The sequence below is a fragment of the Tursiops truncatus genome, chromosome Y (assembly GCF_011762595.2).
Source record: "Tursiops truncatus isolate mTurTru1 chromosome Y, mTurTru1.mat.Y, whole genome shotgun sequence".
In the NCBI taxonomy this organism is placed as follows: domain Eukaryota; kingdom Metazoa; phylum Chordata; class Mammalia; order Artiodactyla; family Delphinidae; genus Tursiops; species Tursiops truncatus.
Genome location: NC_133428.1, coordinates 1,038,454 through 1,058,192, shown reverse-complemented (window position 1 = coordinate 1,058,192; position 19,739 = coordinate 1,038,454). Strand labels below are relative to the sequence as shown.

The window sequence follows — 19,739 nt, the reverse complement described above, 5'->3', positions numbered from 1 at the left end:
TTAACCAATTCTATCTCCAACAACTCTATTTCCACGTAAGCTCATTTTCTGAGGTACTGGGGGTGAGGACATCAGCATATGGATTTGGGGGGTGGGGGACACAGTTCATCCCATAACAGTGACTAAAACTAAATCAAAGCCATGGAAGGAATGCTATGTTGTTTCAACCAAACCCCAACCTCCACCCCAACTGAGAATCTGCCTTAATATTTTCATGCAGTTTTTTCACTTGCTTCAAAAAATCACTGTCGGGGTTTATTCCCTCACTTTGACCTCCCTGCCACCTCCCGGCATCGGTCAGAGCGCAGTGTCTCTGTACGTCCCATCTTCTCTCCATCTCGCCGCCAACAATGACCGGTCCCTCGTGTTTTACATAAAGTACTTAAGGCGTACGCTTGCATCATAAGGAGACAACTGTTAACCATAGAGTAGACTCTTTAGGATCAAGCCGTCCAGTCTGGGGTGAAAACAGCCCTCTTAAATAAGCAACCACACACTCACAAGGAGATGATGTGGGCATGTCCAGCATCTGCCCTCCCCCAAGGGGAACCAGTCCATTCTATGGTGCTCTTTCTACCCTGTCCAGACCCCCCAACGTCATGTTCTTGAATTCATTTCATAACAAACCTTGCCTGAGAATGACTTTTGCTCTCTGAGGTCTCTGTTAAGGCGTCTTCCCCCTATACCTAGATCTCCTGAACACATATGGTCAGAGGAAGCAGTGATGGGTTTCTTCCCCCATCAACAGATTGGAGCCGTGACCCATGTTTCAAAAGAGATGACGGCCAGCGGAGACTCCGACCCTCTCCCTAGACAAGTGACTGTTTTGAAACTGTGCCCTCAGTGACATTCCTGCTGAGGAAGCCACCACCGACTCCTACTTAATCAGCTAAATCTTAATAAATGTTATGTAACTTGGAACGAAGCAGGAAGGTTGATCAGAAGAGGAATGTTGCGGTCAGGGGGCAGAGAACGTAAAGTTTCCATGCTAGAACGTGGCACAACTTACCAAGCAGAAAAGGACCCTAGAGAGAAGCCCCAGAGCATAAATAACCCTACATCAGTGGTTCTCAAAGTGCGGTCCCAGGACCAGCAGTGTCCGCCTTAGCTGGAGGCTTGTCAGACATGCACGTCTCGAGTCTGACCCGAGACCCACAGAATCAAAAGCTCTGAGGGTGGGGTGCAGCGAGCTGTGTTTTAACAAGGCTACCCACTGATTCTGAGGCTTGCTGAAGCTAGAGAACCTGGCTGCAGAGGGAGGAGGACTGCTGGTCGTACTTTGCTACACAGGACTTCATGGAATCCCACTCCAAGTGTTGCTTCCTTCTCTCTCTCCACGTTACCACGTAGAGTACTGAGTACTTCATCCAGCTCTTCAGGTATCTCATAGCATCCTGGGTACTGAGACATACAATCCTCTTTATCAAGTAATAAATTGATCTTTGGATGTCTGTGTGTGTGTGTGTGTGTGTGTGTGTCTGTGTGTGCGTGCGTGTGTGTGTGCGCGCGCGCGCGCCTGATTTTCCACCAACTCCAAGTCCGTTTCTGCTTCTGAGCCTGAGGGCCGACACTACCTCGGGGAGCACGAATCACCCAGGGCAATGATCCCCAGCAGGTCCAGGCCACGCTGGCCTCCACTGTGTCTCAGCCTCACCTCAGTCTCTGGGTATCTTCATAAAATAAACAACTCGAGGAAGATGCTATGCACTGACTGGGACAACGGTGAGGAGGAAAATCACAGCAGTCTTTAAAGACACTCTCAAGTCCCCTATTATTTTTCAAAATAGATGCTTGGCAGCTGTGAAACTTGACAGGGGTGATCTGTGCTTCATAATAAGCAGTTCCCGAGAGACTCATTATGGCCTGGTTTCTGGTGTGTTGACCAGCAGAGGCTAAGGATTAATTTTAAATTATCGAGCTAATTACTCAGAAGCATTAATAGTAACCAGAGACAATGTGTTGCCAGATAACATGAACTGGATACATGAACTGGATTCTATTGCTATTATCACTACAACCACTTAAAAAATGTTACTTGAAAAAACACACAATGCCCCATAAATGAAAACTATTTGCATTCCTACACAAGAGTTTAGTAACGCGTTTTGGAACACACTCAATAAATCCTAGAAGGACTTATTTTAATACTAAAGCAAAGTCTACCACCTTGATACACACATATTGGCTGGAAGGCTCAGGATGTAGTTTAGTTGACTTTCATTTGTAGTGGAGAAAACATAAGCAGGAAAAAAGAATTACTAGAGATACATGGTTTTCCCATTCTAATCGCCTTTACTAAGTCAGATTTTTGTCACATGGTTTTCTTGTGATATATGCTTCTTCATTGTGCTAATTTATGCTATTCACTAGAGAGTACAGAATAATTAATCAAACTAATACAGAACACCTCATAGTACATTATCCCCTGACTTATATGATATTCTAGCCCATTCATCATGATTCCGGGTTATTTTAATATGAACTTCAAAAAAAATAGCATGTTTTAATGAGAGATCACTTGAGAAAACATGATGAATTAAATGGGATACAAGAGAAAGCTCGATAACCCCAAGAAAAGACCTCGCTTTGCAAAAATAAAAAGTCAATTTCAAGAAAAATATGTTATCTGCAGAATTATAAGCACCCAGCATCTGGGAAGCCAGCTATGTTTTCCTAATAGAATAGATGACCTAGAATTCAACGGCCTTTTCTACTTACACAATACCTATCCTGGATTTCAAATTTCAATTTAAAAATCTACTTAAGCTATTCCCATGCATCATACGGGAAGAGAAAATCTTTAAGTGACAAGAGCATATAAGAGATCTGAATTTCATTCACTACCTAGAACTAAGAACTTTCGAAGAAACTTCAAAGGGTTTTTTAAATTAAAAACTTAAATTTTAAAACATTTATTTTAAAAAAGTTTTTATTTTTTAGAGCAGTTTAGGTTCATAGCAAAACTAAAAGGCACAGAGATTCCCATCCACCCCCTGTTCCCCCATACACATAGCCTCCCCCATTATCAACATCCCAATCAGTGGCACATTTGTTACAACTGATGAAGCTACACTGAAACATCATTATCACCCAGAATCTATAGTTTACATTAGAGTTCACCCTTGGCTGTATATTCTATGGGTCTGGACAAATGTATAATGACATATCCGTAACTATAGTATCATACCTTGTGCCATCCCTCACTCTGGCCTCTGTATGAAGTAGCCTCAGGCAGAGGCCTCAGGGCCAGTCTAGCAGGACATTAGAGTGGAGAACAGCCACCCAGGGATGCAGGGTTCCCAGTCATGTGCTGTGAAGATGTCTTTCTTTCTGACCCTCCACTGCCCTGTGGGCAGTGTGTTCCCCTGCACCTGTCTCAGGCCCCTCAGCAGGTGATGGGCTCTCTGAAGCTGGTGGTCTCACCCCCAGTCATGTCCCCCTGGGTCCTCCCCACTCCATCCTCTGGCTGCCTGGCTCAGTGGGCGTGAGCTGATCGCCCTCACTGGCCTCCTGCAGATGAGCCAGGGGAAACCAAGACCCAGGTCCCCGGAGGGCTCCCATGCCCCCTGCTCGCCCCCCAGACCCTGCCTCTGACCACCCAGGTGCCAGTGGTGGCCAGAGCTGTTCTCACTGGGTGGACCCATCTCTCCCACGGGCCCCAGACCACCAAGGTCCATAGCCCCCCTGGGGGCAGAGTGGGCCCCCTACTTCCCCAGGCAGGTTCTGTTGACAAGAAAACAATGTTGGTTCCCCAACAACAAAAAAAAATCCTGAAAAAATCCTCTGTGCCCCACCTATTCATTCCTACCCAGCCCCCAGCCCCAACCCCTGGCAACCACTGATCTTTTCACTGTCTCCATAGTTTTGCTTTTCAGAATGGCATACGGTTGGAATCATACAGTGTGCAGCCTCTTCAGATGGGCCTCTTTCACACAGTGGTATGCACTTCAGGTTCCTCCGTGTCTTTTCACGGCTCGATAGCTCATTTCTGTTCAGTGCTGAGCAGTATTCCATAATCCGGACGTACCTCCGTTTACTCAGCCATTCACTTACTGAGCGACATCTTGGCTGCTTCCAAGTTCTGGCCATGATGGATGAAGCTGCTCTACACATCTAAGTGCGAGTTTCATCGTCTACATAAGTTTTCGTCTCATCTGAAGAAACACCATGGGGTAAGGGTACGTTTCGTTTTGTAAGAAACTGCTCACCTCCCGAAGTGAGTGTCCCATTCTGCGCTCCCAGCAGCAAGGAAGGAGAGTTCCCGTGGCTGCCCATCCCCGGCATCATCTGGTGCTGTCAGTGTCGTGGATTACGGCCATTCTAATGGGTATGTGGTGCTATCTTGTTGTTTTAATTTGCATTTCCCTGATGACATGTGATGTGGGGCATCTTTTCATATGCTATTTGCCATCTATATATTTTCTTTGGTGTGGTGTCAGTTGAGGTCTTTGGCCCACTTTAAAGTCAGGTTGTTGAAATTCCCTTTTACTGCTCTTAGACCAGCCTGTGAAGGATCGAGGGGTGCACGCTGCTCCATTTTCTGTCCCAGCATCTTCAGCACAGCACTCACTCTGTGCCTCGCTCACCTGAACCACAGCAGCCAATACTTCTGGAGACCTAAGTACACGTGAGCTTCTGCTCCGAGTGAACTGTGTGGCGTATCATAGCACGATCCAGGGAAGCCGTGTTACCATCGCCACCACTTTCTAGGCGAGGCACTTGAGGTAAAGAGCACGTAAGCGGTCCGCAAGAACGCTCAGACACAAGTTTCTTAAAAGGAAAAGACAGTGTACTTGCAAAGAAGTTCCGAGGGAATCAGACTTTCGGACCAGCTCACCGAATTTTAAAAACATAACAGGTATTTAAAGGAAAAGATGCAATGTGACCAACTTTACACATTAGACTGGGCATGGCTGGAAAGCCCCGATTTTCGTAGAGGCTACCACATCCCCAGATGCCATGACATGTCTTCAGAATCATCACTGCTAAAGACAGAGATACTGTTGTTTTCATTCAGGAGAATGTTTGCTATAGAATGGAAGACAAGCATTTTTTCCGAAATAAGTGCCTTATTCTTTCCTAGATTCTCAAACGGAGACATAAACGAGCACCTTTCCAAACTCCCATGTTATAAGTGAAAAAGAACATTGTTACTGCAATCGATGTATGGACTCATGTCTCTGAGTTTATTCTTTCAAAGAGGGTAACTGAATCTGTAATAAGAGAGTCATACGTACACGTATACATTTAGATGTGGATACACATATCTGAATACAGACATTGAACTAGAGACACATCAACCGAGACAGACGTCAAGTAAAAAGAGAGAGAACTAGACCAGTGGCTTTCAACAAGGGTGATTTTGTCCTATGGCACATATTGTAATGTCTGGAGATATTTTTTTTGGCATGACTGGGGGTAGGAGGGATGCTACTGGTACCTAGTGGGTAAAGACCAGGGATGCTGCTAAACATCCCACAATGCACAGCACAGACCCCAGAACAAAGGATAATCTGGCCCCAAAGGTCAGTGGTGCCAAGGCTGAGAAACCATGAACTAGACACTCTTGAATCATACACATACAGACATATATACGGAAGAAAACATTTTGGCCCTAACTTCATATGGCTGTTCAAAAAAGAAGAAACTTCCTCCTTTTTTGTCAAAATTGTGGAGCAATAAATGCGACTAGAGTATGCCAATCTTGCCCAATAAAAAACAGGTTTAAAGTATTATACAAGTCCATGGCCCCTGTATAACAGAAACATCAAAATACAAATGGATGTCTGTTCTCATGGAGTCTCACCTCTAAATAGGTTTTTCTCTGGTGATACTTAACAAGTGAATATATCCTGTCCAGAAGCGTTTTTTTTATTTCTTTGCAGCTGTGAGGACATTATCTCATAATTCCGGATACAAAAATGTGGAAACAACAAAAGATGTTCCGTACTTTCTTTCAGATTCTGGCCCAATGGGAAAATAACTTCCCAGATGTAGGCCATTTCTGGAATGATCAGCAAATGGGTTTGGCTGTGCTGCTTTCAAAATGGTACAGCCAAGTGTCAAAATAAAGGAAGGAGAGGGAGAGAGGAGGGGGCGACAGAAAGGGAGCGAAAGTGCATTTCTAGTCAAAGATGCGCCAGGGATATTTGCCAAACCTCTACCGAGGGCCTACCTATGTCTAAAAGAGGAAGAAAGGAACTGGGGTACATAGTTTAGGTTTTAAAGGCAAAGTTCTAGTTCTGAATGGCTATAACAGCCCAAAACGTGAACGAGCAAATGAGAAGCCAAGAAAGTCTTCAACCAATGACTATCTTTAATCGTGGACAGCATCTTGGATGATTTCTCTGCACTTCCTTGCCACAGAAGAAATGCAAAGGAATCGCAGTTACCAAAATGTTTTAACGGCGGCCGGTCTCCTACCTTCTGCTCATCGTTCCTGAAAGTAGTAACTTCTGCATAAGCTTGGCATCCTTATCGCTAACACGCTTCCACTCCAGACAGCAAGCTCCAAGGTATGCTGTGTTGCAGCTCGTAACTTTACCTACATTTGAATCATCCATATGGCACGACTGCTGGGCAAGAATGGGCCACCCTGATGCCTCGGGGGTCTTCTGATCCTTGTTTCACACGAGGTTTCTCCTCCATGGTGAGCAAAACCCTCTTTGTGGGGGAATGGCCATCAAGGGAAGGACAGACATCAGTAAGCAGGGGCAAAAATAACTAGCCTGCCATGATGGACAGGCATGGAAATCTGAGTATCTCAACAGAATTGTTTGTACAGAGATTGCTCAGGGAGCAGTGTCATATTTTCAAATGCTTTGATGATGATGGTGATGGTGGTGATGCTGATAATGATGATAATCATGATGATGACGATGATGATGATGATGGCGATAGTGGTGATGGTGATGGTGATGATGATAATGGTGATGGTGATGATGATAATGGTGATGGTGATGATGATAATGGTGATGGTGATGATGATGATGATGGTGATGACAATGATGGTGGTGATAGTGGTGATGATGATGGTGATGATGATAATGGTGATGGTGGTGGTGATGATGGTGATGATGACGGTGAAGATAATGGTGATGGTGGTGATGATGGTGGTGGTGGTGATGGTGATGATGGTGGTGATGATAATGGTGATGATGATGATAATGGTGATGATGATGGTGATGGTGGTGGTGATGATGGTTATGATAATGATGATGGTGATGATGGTGGTGGTGGTAGTGGTGGTGGTGATGATGATGGTGATGGTGGTGGTGATGGTGATGGTGATGGTAGTGATGGTAATAATGATGATAATGGTGATGATGGTGGTGGTGGTGGTGATGATTCCCTCATGATTGGAAATGGTCTTGGTATTTGCATTCTGAACGGGTCTGCTCATCCGTTGGAAAGCAAACTAATGATCCTGAGATGCCAGGATCCTTGCCATATTTGGGTTGCTATAACAGCACTTGGAAACCTGTCCAGCGGCTGGGGTGACATAGCACTACAAGACGTGCATCCTCTTCAAAATCTCTCTCACTATTGCAAGCCTTTGTCAATTTTGTTTCCAGTCCACAAAGTATAACAAACAGTATAAATTTCAAGAGTGCTACTCATTCCAGTAGTGTAGGCATTTAAAGACAGGAATAGAGGCATTTATTTACGTCTAGAAAATGCTGTCTCTCTCAATTACGCATTATCAGAGAATTAAACAAGAGTTGATAAACGTACATCAGATGAACCACTTATATGAACTCAATTGAGACACAATGAGTAACAGGTAAAATCACCTTTAACCTGAAAGCGTTATATTTGTTTTCATTTAGAATTTCTCAACTGTTTCAGTCTTTCTTTTAGAGAAGCTGTCAGTAATCTCCCAAGAATGTGATCCACCTGGTTTGTCCTCAGACAAGACCATCATTTGCATTGGAGGGAGACAGGAAGAACAAAAACACTGTGATGCGTTTCACACATAAGAATTATTAATGCGTTAGAATATTAAAGTGGGTTTAAAAAGGTGTAAACTACAAACAGAATGTGGAGAAAAGAGCTCTAAGTCGCTTAAGTGAATGAATTCCCATCATTTTTCTTGTCCCCAGCACCCGCAGGATTAACGACATTTTCGTAAGGTGATGGATTACTGTGCAAAATTAATGTTTGTTTCATTAAAAGGACCCTCTGTCTTGTGTTTTCACTTACAGACTTATAAAATTGTCACTTCTTTGGATATAACCAGAAATTAGCTATGAAATTTAAAAAGTCATCCATGATAATTAGATACTGAATTGAGGGGAAACATCCATTTTTGTTCTCTGAAGGTTATTTGAGATCCTATGCACGCCAGTAAGAACCCGCACTTCCCTAAAATGAAGATGGCGGTCACCAGACATTACTCGACTGTTTTCAGTGGTGATGGCATATCTGCCTTATCTTTCGAAGTAGGAAGGTAATATGAAATACAAAATTATATATTTTGAGGTCACTCTAACAGAATGTTATTTTCTCAAGTTGGCAGGGTATTAATCACTTGGAGACCGAAAAGCTTATTAAATGACGAACGTTATAATTTAAAACAAAAGGATAAATAGTATGTGAATTAAGAGCTTTTCTTCCCTCTTGAAGAGCCATTGTTTCTCAGATTCCCCTGAGGATAGATTTTTGCCCTCTGGGGGATTAAAGAACCCCAATTCATCACCATTTTCTTCTCATGTGCAGCCTTGAGAATTTTCTAAATTTTCTCAGAATTCCTTATTGTCCAACTTTTATATCTTACAGAGATGATGGAAAGAATGGCAAAATGTAAACACACACACACACACACACACACACACACACACACACACACTCTCCCAAAACCAAAACAAGCAAACTTATAAGACACACTGAGTTCTTAAAAGTAGCAGTCACATACCTACAAGCCATGAACACCACTTGCAAATATTCCAAATGTGTCCCTCCACTGTACAAAGCAGCAATGGTAGCCAAGAATGAAGGTCAAGGGTGAAGCCCTGAGACCTCTGTCATTCCCAGACAACAAACTCACCCTCCATGGCATCAAGGAGCTCAGCTGTTCGTGAAACATTCCCGCAAGGATCACAATACTACTCTGCTATGTTGCTAGACGAGTGGGATTTTGGGTGGACCTAAACAAAATCTACTTATAAGGGAAAAAAAATCTTCATCTAAGAAATTATGATAATGTGTTAAACAATTCTCTATAAAGATTTAAAAGATGATTCATGATTATAACACTCTCTTCACTTTAACAACTCTTTGCAACTATTTGTGTAAATGTCTGCCTCTCTCTCTCTCTCTCTGAAAATAATTCTTTTGTGGGCAGGAAGCACGTGTCACTTATGCTGGGTCCCCAGCATCTAAGCTACCTGAAAATCAACTGTGTGTGACAGATCCCTATTGGTTGGAGGAAGGACTGGGATAGACAGATGCACAGTGGATGTCGTTGATGGACTGGTATTTTTAATGGTTTTTTTCTATCACACCAGCAACCTTTCAATCGTCCACAACTGTGCCACTTCGTGGTGCAGTGGTACCTCCAAGAGGCAAGGAGAGACTGAGAAATGGAGGTCCGTTTCCCCCCAAAACTCCATGATTGTCGATGATATTACAGCTGATACTTTCACCCTGTCTTCTCTCACTGTCAACATGCTGAGAAGCAGATCATTTAGTATAAATATTTGGGAACATGACAATTAGGGCTTGAGTTTCTGCTACGAAGACTTGGTTATCTCACTTCCCAATAGCTCACAACCTTCAGTTGTCTTATCTGTAAACATAAAATAACACTCCTGACCTCAAAGAGTTGCTGTGAAGGTCAAATAGGTATTTTATGTGAAACTACTCTCTCAGCACCAAGATAGAAAAAAATGCGATGAATGCTCAATACCTTCTAACCTGTGGCTCAGTGATTCAGGAGAGTTTCTTACTTAGGATCCAGCCCCACCACTCGGAACTGCGGTCCTTCCGTAAGCCAAAGCATGACGGCAGGGAGATGGGAGAGGCAGCCCCCTTCTCTCCTTTTTATGCTCATCGGGGGCTCTTTCTTAGGGGTGCTGGTGAGGATCTCCACAGAGATCAACTCAGTAACGTGAGGGCAGCTGGTAGCGTGGCCTGATGTCCAACCAGATCAGCAAGAAGCAGGAAGACACCTCTAAGTGGGATGACCTGCTCTCAACCCGTCCTGCAGAACAGAGCACTCGAGCTTTGTCACAGCTCTTACCAACAAGTTCCCAAGGCCTGGCTGCCGGCTGGGCGGGCTGACGCTGCATCCCGTCCATTAGGAGCCACCGCGAGCCCCCAAGAGACAGACCAAACTCCTGCAAGACTGCATTTACTCACGTTGGCTGTTCTACGGTTGGAAGAGCCCAGCTTTCGAGGCTCAGCTCAAGTGTCCTCTCCCCAGCACACGTCCCCTACAGCAACAGGCCTGAGATCTCACACAGGTAACCCCCCGAGCCCTCCCTGTGGACGGCAGTGGTCTGTTTACAGGGCTTAGCGCCTCCCAGACTACAAACCCCTCAAGATTAGGGATTCTGCCAGCTCATCTCTGAAACTGCAGCAATCCATCGATGTTAGCTGAAATAAGCAGAAGCGATTAAAGGGACGGTTTTTGCGGGTTTGTTTCTTAAGGGAGAAACAGACCCAGCATCTACCGTCTGAGATTTACACTAAAATGAGCCATAAACACTGCTTCCATCAATCTTTCCTTACTTATCGGCTATCAGGGGTAACCACTTTCATCCAACCTTCTCCATCACCATCAGGGAAAATGCCTCCGCTCGCTATCTTGAAACCATGTGCATAATCTTTTAAAGATATGGAGGGGACTCTAGGTCCTGGGGGACGTGGCAGCCTGGTCACTTGCTGAGTAAACGCAAAGGTGGTTAATATCTGAACTAACTGGTCCCCTCTGCCTTCCTCTTAGACCTGCCAGGGGTACTGAGGTTAATGACGTCCCCTCACCCCACCTACTGTCCACCTACCAGACAACTGTTGCAAGCTGCCTTTAACAGCGCCGTCCTCCCTTGAGATCTGTGGGGGATTGGTTCCAGGACCCCTGTGGACACCAAATCCGCGGATGCTCAAGTCCGTTATGTAATACGGACAGCTGGTCCGTATTATAATAAGCGTATAGCCGGTCCTCTGTATCCACGGGTTCCTCACTGGCAGATTCAACCAACTGCGGCTAGGCAGAACCAGAGCACACGGAGCGCCGACTATATACATTTTTTCACAGAGGCAATGAAGGCGCATGAGGTGCTTATGTCTTAGGATCAAGATTTGAGGCTCTTTACTGAAATCATCAGGAGAGATAAACTAAATTCAAATAACAGAAAACGTACCGACTCAACGTGCTTCCTCGTCTAGAAGGATTCTTTTTTTAATTTGTATAAACTCTTTTTTTTTTTTAAAGGGAATGGTGGATTACAAAACAGAAACAGACTCACAGACTTAGAAAACAAACTTTTGGTTACCAAAGGGGAAAGGAGGGGGAGGGATAAATTAGGAGTTGGGGATTAACATGTACACACTACCATACAGTATATGAAATACATCATCACCAAGGACCTGCTGTAGAGCACAGGGAACTCTACTCAATGTTCTGTAATAACCTATATGGAAAAAGAATCGGAAAAAGAATGGATATATGTATAACTGATTCACTTTGCTGTACGCCTGAAACTACACAACACTGTATATCAACTATACTCCAGTGTAAAATAAAAATTAAAACAATAAATAATAAGAAGCCCAGCAAAGGAGGTAGTGGGGAAAGTCTGAGCTGAGAGTTGTGAACGCTGGGTTATACCTTTACTTCTACTATCTATCATGTGTATGTGCTTGAATGAATCATTCCTATAAGCATCGAGCTATCTAATCTGCAAAACAAAAGGGTTGAATTCGATGACATATCTGAAGGTAGGTGTCTGAGGTTGGGCTTCCTGGAAGCTGAGGCTGAAAGGGGGCTTTCTGTGAATGTGATGTATCAGGGGGGAAGCTCTCAGTGGAAGGGGAGGGAAGGATGCAGGAGGACCTGAGTAGGGATGTGGTCTCGGCTAGAGACCTGATAAGCCTGGCCCTGTGCAATGCTTTGGAGCATAAATTGTACCAGAGTTGATCCCAGCAGAGGGATGGCCTCCTGTATCCCCCAGCGGTGAGCCAATGGCCATGACCTGCCCTCATCAGGGAAGGAGGGTACACTGCCCTGCTGGCAAGATGGTGCCCAGGGGCTAAAGGTTAGTCTCTCAGGGGGAGCAGCTGTAAGCTATTAGCTGCCGAGCCAGGAGCCAGGGGCTGGCGGGGTGAGCGACAGAAAGTCACCAGCAGCGTCTCCCGAGAAGGAATAGGTGTCTATGACCCATTTCCAATATTCAGAGACTCCGAAACAAATTACACATTCTCCTAAGATAGGTGGTACAAAAATAACTAAAATGTCAAGAATGTCAGTTTTATCAGTCTACTGTGGTAATGTGGGCGACCTCACGCTGATCTGAAGTTTGAAGGAGTTATGGATATCTTTGATTAATGTGAAGAGGAAAAAGTAGGTCATACTTAATAAAGGCCATATGTTGATAGACAACATACTTTCAAAATATGGAGTGCAGGGTGAGTGGAAATGTTGAAAGGTGGCTGGCTTCAGCACTCGAAAGGACTTGGAGCTCAGACACTGCACCAACAGTATGAGTTATGGGGTAATTTGACAAAGCATTCCAACAGGGCGTTTGCTATTTTCACCAGTACTGTTGCGCATATGAAAAATGCCTCTCAATAATACAGATACGCTTCACTGATTATTGTCCCAAGCCCAACCCTCAAAACCGTGTAAGAATCAGATTTCCGGAAGGCAATAGCAACTCACATGGAGAACTTCTCCATGTGTAGGAACTTCTCCATTTCTGCACGAATACAATCAATGCCCACTGACACTTTGATACGTTTCTTTACGTAGCCTGCAAGTTTTATGCCCATTTGCCGTAACATACCCAGGTAGGTTATACAGTGAAATCTGATGAATCTGTTTCATAAAAACATTAAAAAATTATAAGTTAGGAGGTTATTAGGGTGGGAATTAAACCAACAACAACCAACAACATTAACTTTAACCAACAACATTAACTTTTAAATGTAGGTCTCTAAACATACATACATGTATGTATTTTATTAATATAATATATTGAAATATATATAAATATATACTATACTCAATACATATAGATATATAAATATATTTCTCCGCTAACAGTACAGTGCACAAAGAAATAAATAAGTTGGCATTTTCTAATGTGTTTTCTTCATGTTCTGTAATAGTCACAATAAGATACACTTGTGAATCACGGTTCAAGGAGAAATGCTGTATTAAAAACATGAAAATTTGCCATGAATAACCTAATGTTTAGTTTGGGTCAAATTCAGAAATTCTTAGAAACACAGCCAGAGATCCAGTGACCCAGACCAGGAAATACAAAGGTCAAACTTGAGGATGGCCTCTCTTCCCAGAGACTTTCTAGCGTATAACTTCAACCTCACGGCAGGCCAAAGGGACACACCACAGCTGAGTATATTCACCAAAGAATCGCTCCTCCAAAAATCTGCGAGCCTGGGGCAGAGTCGTGGCTGCTGAAGGTTTTTGATGCGCTAATTGTTTGTTTACTTTCTCTGAGAGGAGAGGCTAGTCCTCTAAGCAGAAGGAGCTAATCGCCAGCTTAGTTCTCTCTTTTGCCAAAACAAACAGCTTCCAATTACTGCTAGAAAAAAGCCTCTGATCTCTAATCAGCTACCTAAACGAGTCTATCAGCAGTAGTTTGGAGAGTGAATAATGTCCCATTAAGCTGGAATCTCTTAACGCTAATAAAATTCTAGAGCCCTAGGACCAAGGCTGCCAGCAACCTGCTACTTATCTTCCAACAAGATTCCACCCACTTTTCCCCTCCGGTCCCAAAATCTGGCAAAGAAATAGATGCACTCTTCCTATTTTATTACACGTGGGCTACTCTTTTTCCTCAAGCCCAATTCTACTGAGCCTCCTTTGAGAAGACTCAGGCAGAGAAAGAGCAGGTTGCAGGTCTGCTAATATTTAGTGGAAGGACTCTATCTGCAAGGCTCTGAGACTCAGATCCATGACTGCCATGATGAGCAGAACCTAGCGAGACAGGCAGGGTCTCCGCCCTGAATGTCCCAACAAGCACAGAAGAGGAGGCCACTCTCAACTTAAATGAGAGTCACCCAAAAAGAGACAGCTAATTTCAGGCACATTTTCACTGTTTTCCCTCTTCTTTAATCTTCTAGGGAGGTTGAGAAAACAAGTGCACGGCAGGTTATTCCCAAGTGAGCACGTCAGCATTGTACCCTTGAACACGATGGACAGACTATGAAGAACCACCAGGACAAGGGGGCTTAACCTACCCTCTTCCAAGGGTTAAAAAACCCAAACCGGGGCCAGCTTCAGGGACAAGTGACCAGTGCACGTGGCCCTCGCTCAGAAGGGGCCCTGCCGAGATCGCCATGCTGAAATCTTATCTTCGAGTTTGCGTTTCGTGTGTGCAGTCTGAGGGGATATGGGAGCATGTTCTAGCCTCCGGCATGCATGATGCCGCCTCTCCCCACCCCTCTCCTCCCCAGGGAAGATCCTCGGCGGCCCACTCCCTGGCCCACTGGCACCCCAACCCTCCCAGCCTCCCCCACCTCACCCCCAAATCACTGTCACCCTCTCTCCTCTGCAGGGGCCTGAGAATGGGCACGAGGAGGGTCAGGGTGGCGCGTGCATGCGTTGATGTGTCCCAGAATTTAGTGGTGGCTGTCCCCGGCCCAGGCTGGGATCATCATACTGTGTTTGGTGCATGGCCAGCCACAGCCCAAGACTCCACGGGAACAAGACTCCACGGGAACAAGCCTATTGCCCGTCCCTAATGCAGGTAGCTAATTGCATCTGGCAAGCAGATCTAAGCACACCTGGGGGCTGACCATCTGCTATGGGTTGAGCGTCGGAGGGGGAGAGCCCTGGTTCAGCTTCCTGAGGATGCGGCTAGAACAAAGTGCAGCGCGCTGGTCCAGCAGCTGGTAGAACAGGGCACTGGGCAAGGGCCGTGCCTGAGCAAGCGTATGCGCTCGCCAGCCCCCGGGTGCCCGTGACGGTCTACACATGTCCTGCGAGATCCCCTTGTGGGGCACCCGTTGGGCACACCCTACACAGGGCACTTTGGGGGTCCTCATGTCCTCCTTCCCACCTTCCTGAGTCTGGTCCTCACTTTTTCCTCCAGGGATGAACCAGGACATCAAAACTGTGTACTGCTGGTGATTTTCCACATACAAGTGAAATGCTCTGATGTTTGCGTGTAACACTGACAGTGCACAAGAGAAAGATGACAGTGAGCTCCACGCGAATGACTTCATGTTTAAATTACGCTTTACCGAGAACAGCACTGGATAGCAAATTCCAAAAGAGAAGGGTCACAGAAGAAAGAACAAGTTTTATATTTTACTTCCATCAACAACACTTCTCGCTCTCTGAATAATGGACGACATGTTTCCATTTGGCGCTGCGGCCTAAGAAATAGGCAGCCAGTTCTGAAGTTAAACCACTAACCAATAAAATCCTAAAAATAAGAACAAATCCCAAACCTGTAGCTGTCCTTGCTGGGAACCCAGGTCCCCCATCTATTAGCGTCTCAGCATCTCCGGTCCTCATCAGCTCTTAGGAGGACACCAACGGTACCTTCTTTGTATGACGGTTGTGGGGATGAAATGAGACAGACTTGTAAGACCCCCAGAACGGTGACCCCTTTATCACCATCGCTTTCATTATTCCCAACAGGTTTTATGATCTCCACCTGGCTGGGCAGGTGTCCTACTGGACACACGAGAGGCTGGAAGTTCAGGAAGGTGATCTTCCCCAAGCTACGTATCTGTCAAGTGGCTAAGCCTGACGCAGAGCGCCATCTGCCCAGCTCCAGAGCCCGCCTCCCTGCTCCTTACCCCACAGCTCTGACCTCAGCTGCATTCACTGAGGAAAGGCCCTTCCCAACCGCCTCCGTTGCCAGGCTTTTAGCCACGTGCACGCATGATACGTGTGAACTTGAAATGGCAACGTGCCAAATGCCCTGCGCAGGGCATCGTGGAGCCGGGTACTGACAACCTGTGAGGTGCTACCTGTTACTGCTTTCCACAAATGAGAGGCAGCCCTCAGTGGTGAAATCAATGATTCAGTTCAGAATCCATCTCCCTTGCAGTATGAAATCCTAAGCTCCTTCAGGTCGGGGACCGTGGGCAGATCGTTCAGGATACGGACACTCCTGTATCCCCATCACCACACCCACTTCCAAGCATCAGTATTGAGTCCCCCGTGCCATCAGGCAAGGTTGACAGCCACATGACTGACAAGTGAAGCCGATCTAGCCCCACCCACGTGGAGGCACGCGTGCGCTCCATCCACCTCCAGCCTCGAGCTGCAAGGCTGGGAGGCACTGGCGAGTGTGCAGAACCGGGGCGGAGACGTTTGGACCCCAGCCTTCTCTGCAGGCCTGCTACCCCAGGTCACTGGCCCTGGCAGCTCCTTTAAAGGAGGCCGGGAACTGTGCAGGAGAAGTTGGGAACCCGCACCTGCTCCAGAAACAGCCTTCTGCTCCGGTTTACTTGCACAGGTGGGTGGGGTGACCCTGACAGAAGGGGCTCTTCCGAACCCTTCCGCCAGCCCAGCTTCTCCCGCCCATTAATAAATCCCACGTGCAGCGTAATGAGTTGCCCCCAGGCTGATCCCTCCGCATCCTTCCAATTATTTAAAAAGGGGGAGGGGCAGGGAAGCTTGCAGCTTTCTAAGGAGTGTGTGCTTCTGTCTTCTCAAATCTTAAGAACGCTTAATCCCTGCAATTTAGATAAATCAGATAGGCATTACCAGGTTAGGGTTAAACCTCCAAGAATGGCTTTGCAATTGATTGCAAAAACAGCAGTTATTAAGTCCTGAGTAATTTGCGGCTTATTTCACCAGCTAATTAAAATGTAATCAGGATTGTCTGGCAATGTGTATTCTGTCAGCAGTTTTTCTTCCGAAGAGAAATCATGCCAAGAGACCACAAGAAAAGCCTTTCACGGGAATTGGCTCGATCTAAACTGCTTCTTTAGCCGCTGAAACTGTAAAACAAATAAATTACAGCAACTGACAATTCAATTTAAAAAAAGAAAGAAGAAAGAAAGGAAGGAAAGAAGAAAAAGAAAAGATACTCTTTCTCCCTGGGAACAGGCTGCCGGTTCGTTTTGTTTTCTGTTGTCGTCTACACAAGAGTGTGGCGTCTCCTCGGGAGAGTGGCTGCGAGCGCAGGGCCGGCGGTTTGGAAACCAGGGAGCTGGGGAGGGGCCCTCTCCAGGATGTCCGCGTAATTTCAGCGCACGAGACCACACTCCCTTTTCCCTTTCCCTGAAGACCCACGAGGACAGCAGAGCGCGCCGAGTTCTCTGACACCCACCGGATGTCGCTTCTTTGAGAACACAGAGAAACACGCACTCAGGCGCATGCAAACTTCGCCAGCTGGTTCACTCTCTGAAGATCCCAACTTTTAGTTCTCCTTGTGCCACTCGGCGCGAGGTTTCATGAGTTCTCACGCCAGAATGAACATCGCTTCAGACTTCGGAGATTCGTCCCCAACTCCACGGTCATTACGATGGCCTCCTGTCGCAGCTCAGTTCCCAGGGCCTCTGGGAAGGCCCATGTATCCCGCCCGAGTGGAAGAGACGCCCAGTTTATTTCTCAAGGGCAGAGGGCTCGGCTTAGAACCCCACCCAGGAGCCCCGGTCTCCTTCTGGCCTCCGCAGTTTTCCCTGCGGCGAGAAGCTGGGACTTTGGAGCAGGTGAGCAACTAAGGATAGAGACGAAAAGGCGAGGGCGAGAACCAGGGCAGACAAGAGGAATTCGGTTATCTGCGTGAATGGTTTCAGAGTGCGCGCACTCGGGTCAGCTGGGGAAGGCAGCTGTGGGGCGCGCCTCGGTCGGGGCCGGGAGCGGTTCCCGTGCGCCCACCCTCGGCCAGTGTCCCTGAGCAAGTCCCGCGGGGGTCCTCCCCTCTGTTGCGCCCTCCATCACCCCCCCCCCCCGCCCGAGGATCCCGGCCATCCACAGCACCAAGCGTGCCGTTCTCTGAACCTTCTACACACCCAACACCCACACTCCCACAAGCTCTCCTACCCTCAAGCCGACAGAACCTACGAGGACTGGGGGAGATACTGACCCCCGGGAGCCCGCTCAGAGCATCCAAACACGGCGCCTCCAAGTCCCGTATCCCCTGCATCCCTTCCCTTACTCTCCACGCCATTCGTTGGCGAGACCTGGAAGTTCTGGGGCTCCGAACTGGGGCGCGCACAGCTACCATCACCACCGCCTCCCCGGGCCCCAACACAAACGCGCTGGAACGCACGACTTGGCCCAAGTGCCCCGCCCGGGGCTCGAAGGGTGGGCCGCGAGCTCTCGGCCCGCCGAGGGCGAAAGCAAAGCTCGAAAGAGACAAAAGTGTCCTCCCGCGGGCACCTGCGGGGCCAGGGCTCGTCGCGCGGGTCCCCGGGCGCAGCGGTGCGCGCCTCCCGGCCTCGCTCTCTGTGCCCGCCGCGCCGAGGGCCCGGAGCGCCCCGGAGTTTGCGGGACTCGCCACCAGCCCGCAGTCCCGCGCGGAAGTCCCGGGCAACTAACAAACCCACACTCCCACCCTTGGAAGCCACACAACTGCTCTCCCTTCCCAGAGAAACCGCCTTTCGTTTCCCCCTCGGAAGAAGGGAGTTAGGTAAAGATGCCGCAGGCTTCTTTTTCCTTTCGGGAGCAGGGACGGTGCTGGAAAAGAGGGTTCGCGCACCCAGACTGTAAAATCCACGCGGAGGGAAAGACGGATCTGCCGGCTGAGCTGGGCGAGAAGTTTGGGCGGCGAGGCTGGGAGGCGCGCGCCCCGTGCGCACCCGCCGCGGCCCGCAGCGCCGGGGAGGACCCGGGCGGGCGGCGGTTCATACCTGGAAGTGCTGGAAGAAGGCGGAGATGCGCGTGATCTGCAGGCTGAGGCACCTGGAGGCGCAGCGGGCGCGCTGGACGCTCCCGGCCGACAGCGACTCGTCCAGCCGCCGGGCGGCCGTCGCGCCGGAGCCGGCCGCCAGGCATCCCCCGGAGGCCGCCAGCCAGAGGCAGAGGGTCAGGGGCGCCCCGGGCACCATGGCTGCGGGTTGGGGGCGCGGGCGCCGGGCGCTGGCCGAGGCTCCCAGCTCCGCGCCGGGGCCGCACTGCCGGGAACCTCGCGGCCGCCGCAACTCCGCTGGAAAGTTCAATCATTCAACTCCGGCCCCGCGCCCTCCCTGCCAAGGCCCTCCCCGCTCTGCCTCCAGGGGTGGGGTGAGGGTGACAGGCGGCCGCGCCATTGGCTGGAAGGGAAGTGAGTGACGGGGGGCGGGCGGAGGGCCGTGGGCAGGTCTGAGGGGCAGCGAGCCGGGAGCTCCAGCGCAGGGGGATGCCGGCCGAGCGCCGCCGTGCGCCCCTCTCCAGGTGGTCCGCTCCCACGCAGGTTCCCCCACGGTCCGCTTGCGCTCCTTCCAGCCCCCCCTCCCCCACGCCATCCAGTGAACGTCAGGTGCAAGCAAGCCCGGGCCTGGATGTGAGGCGCTGTCTCGGGCAGCAGGGCCTCGGCACCCATAAGGGCATGGGAACAGGCTAAGGAAGGGCGGAGCGCCCCTAAGCTGTGGGCTTTCTCCCCAGTTCC

The 19,739-nt window shown here is 48.2% G+C and overlaps 1 protein-coding gene across 1 annotated transcript in view; it reads right to left on the bottom strand.

The window, feature by feature from the left end:
• Positions 1–19,282, bottom strand: part of LOC117310572 (anosmin-1) — a 189,738-nt gene extending 170,456 nt beyond the window's left edge. Inside the window, exon 1 of the mRNA XM_073799731.1 lies at positions 19,003–19,282. Coding sequence (XP_073655832.1) covers positions 19,003–19,200 — 198 coding nt within the window. The 5' untranslated portion in view covers positions 19,201–19,282. The remainder of the gene's footprint in view (positions 1–19,002) is intronic.
• Positions 19,283–19,739: the final 457 nt, after the last annotated feature.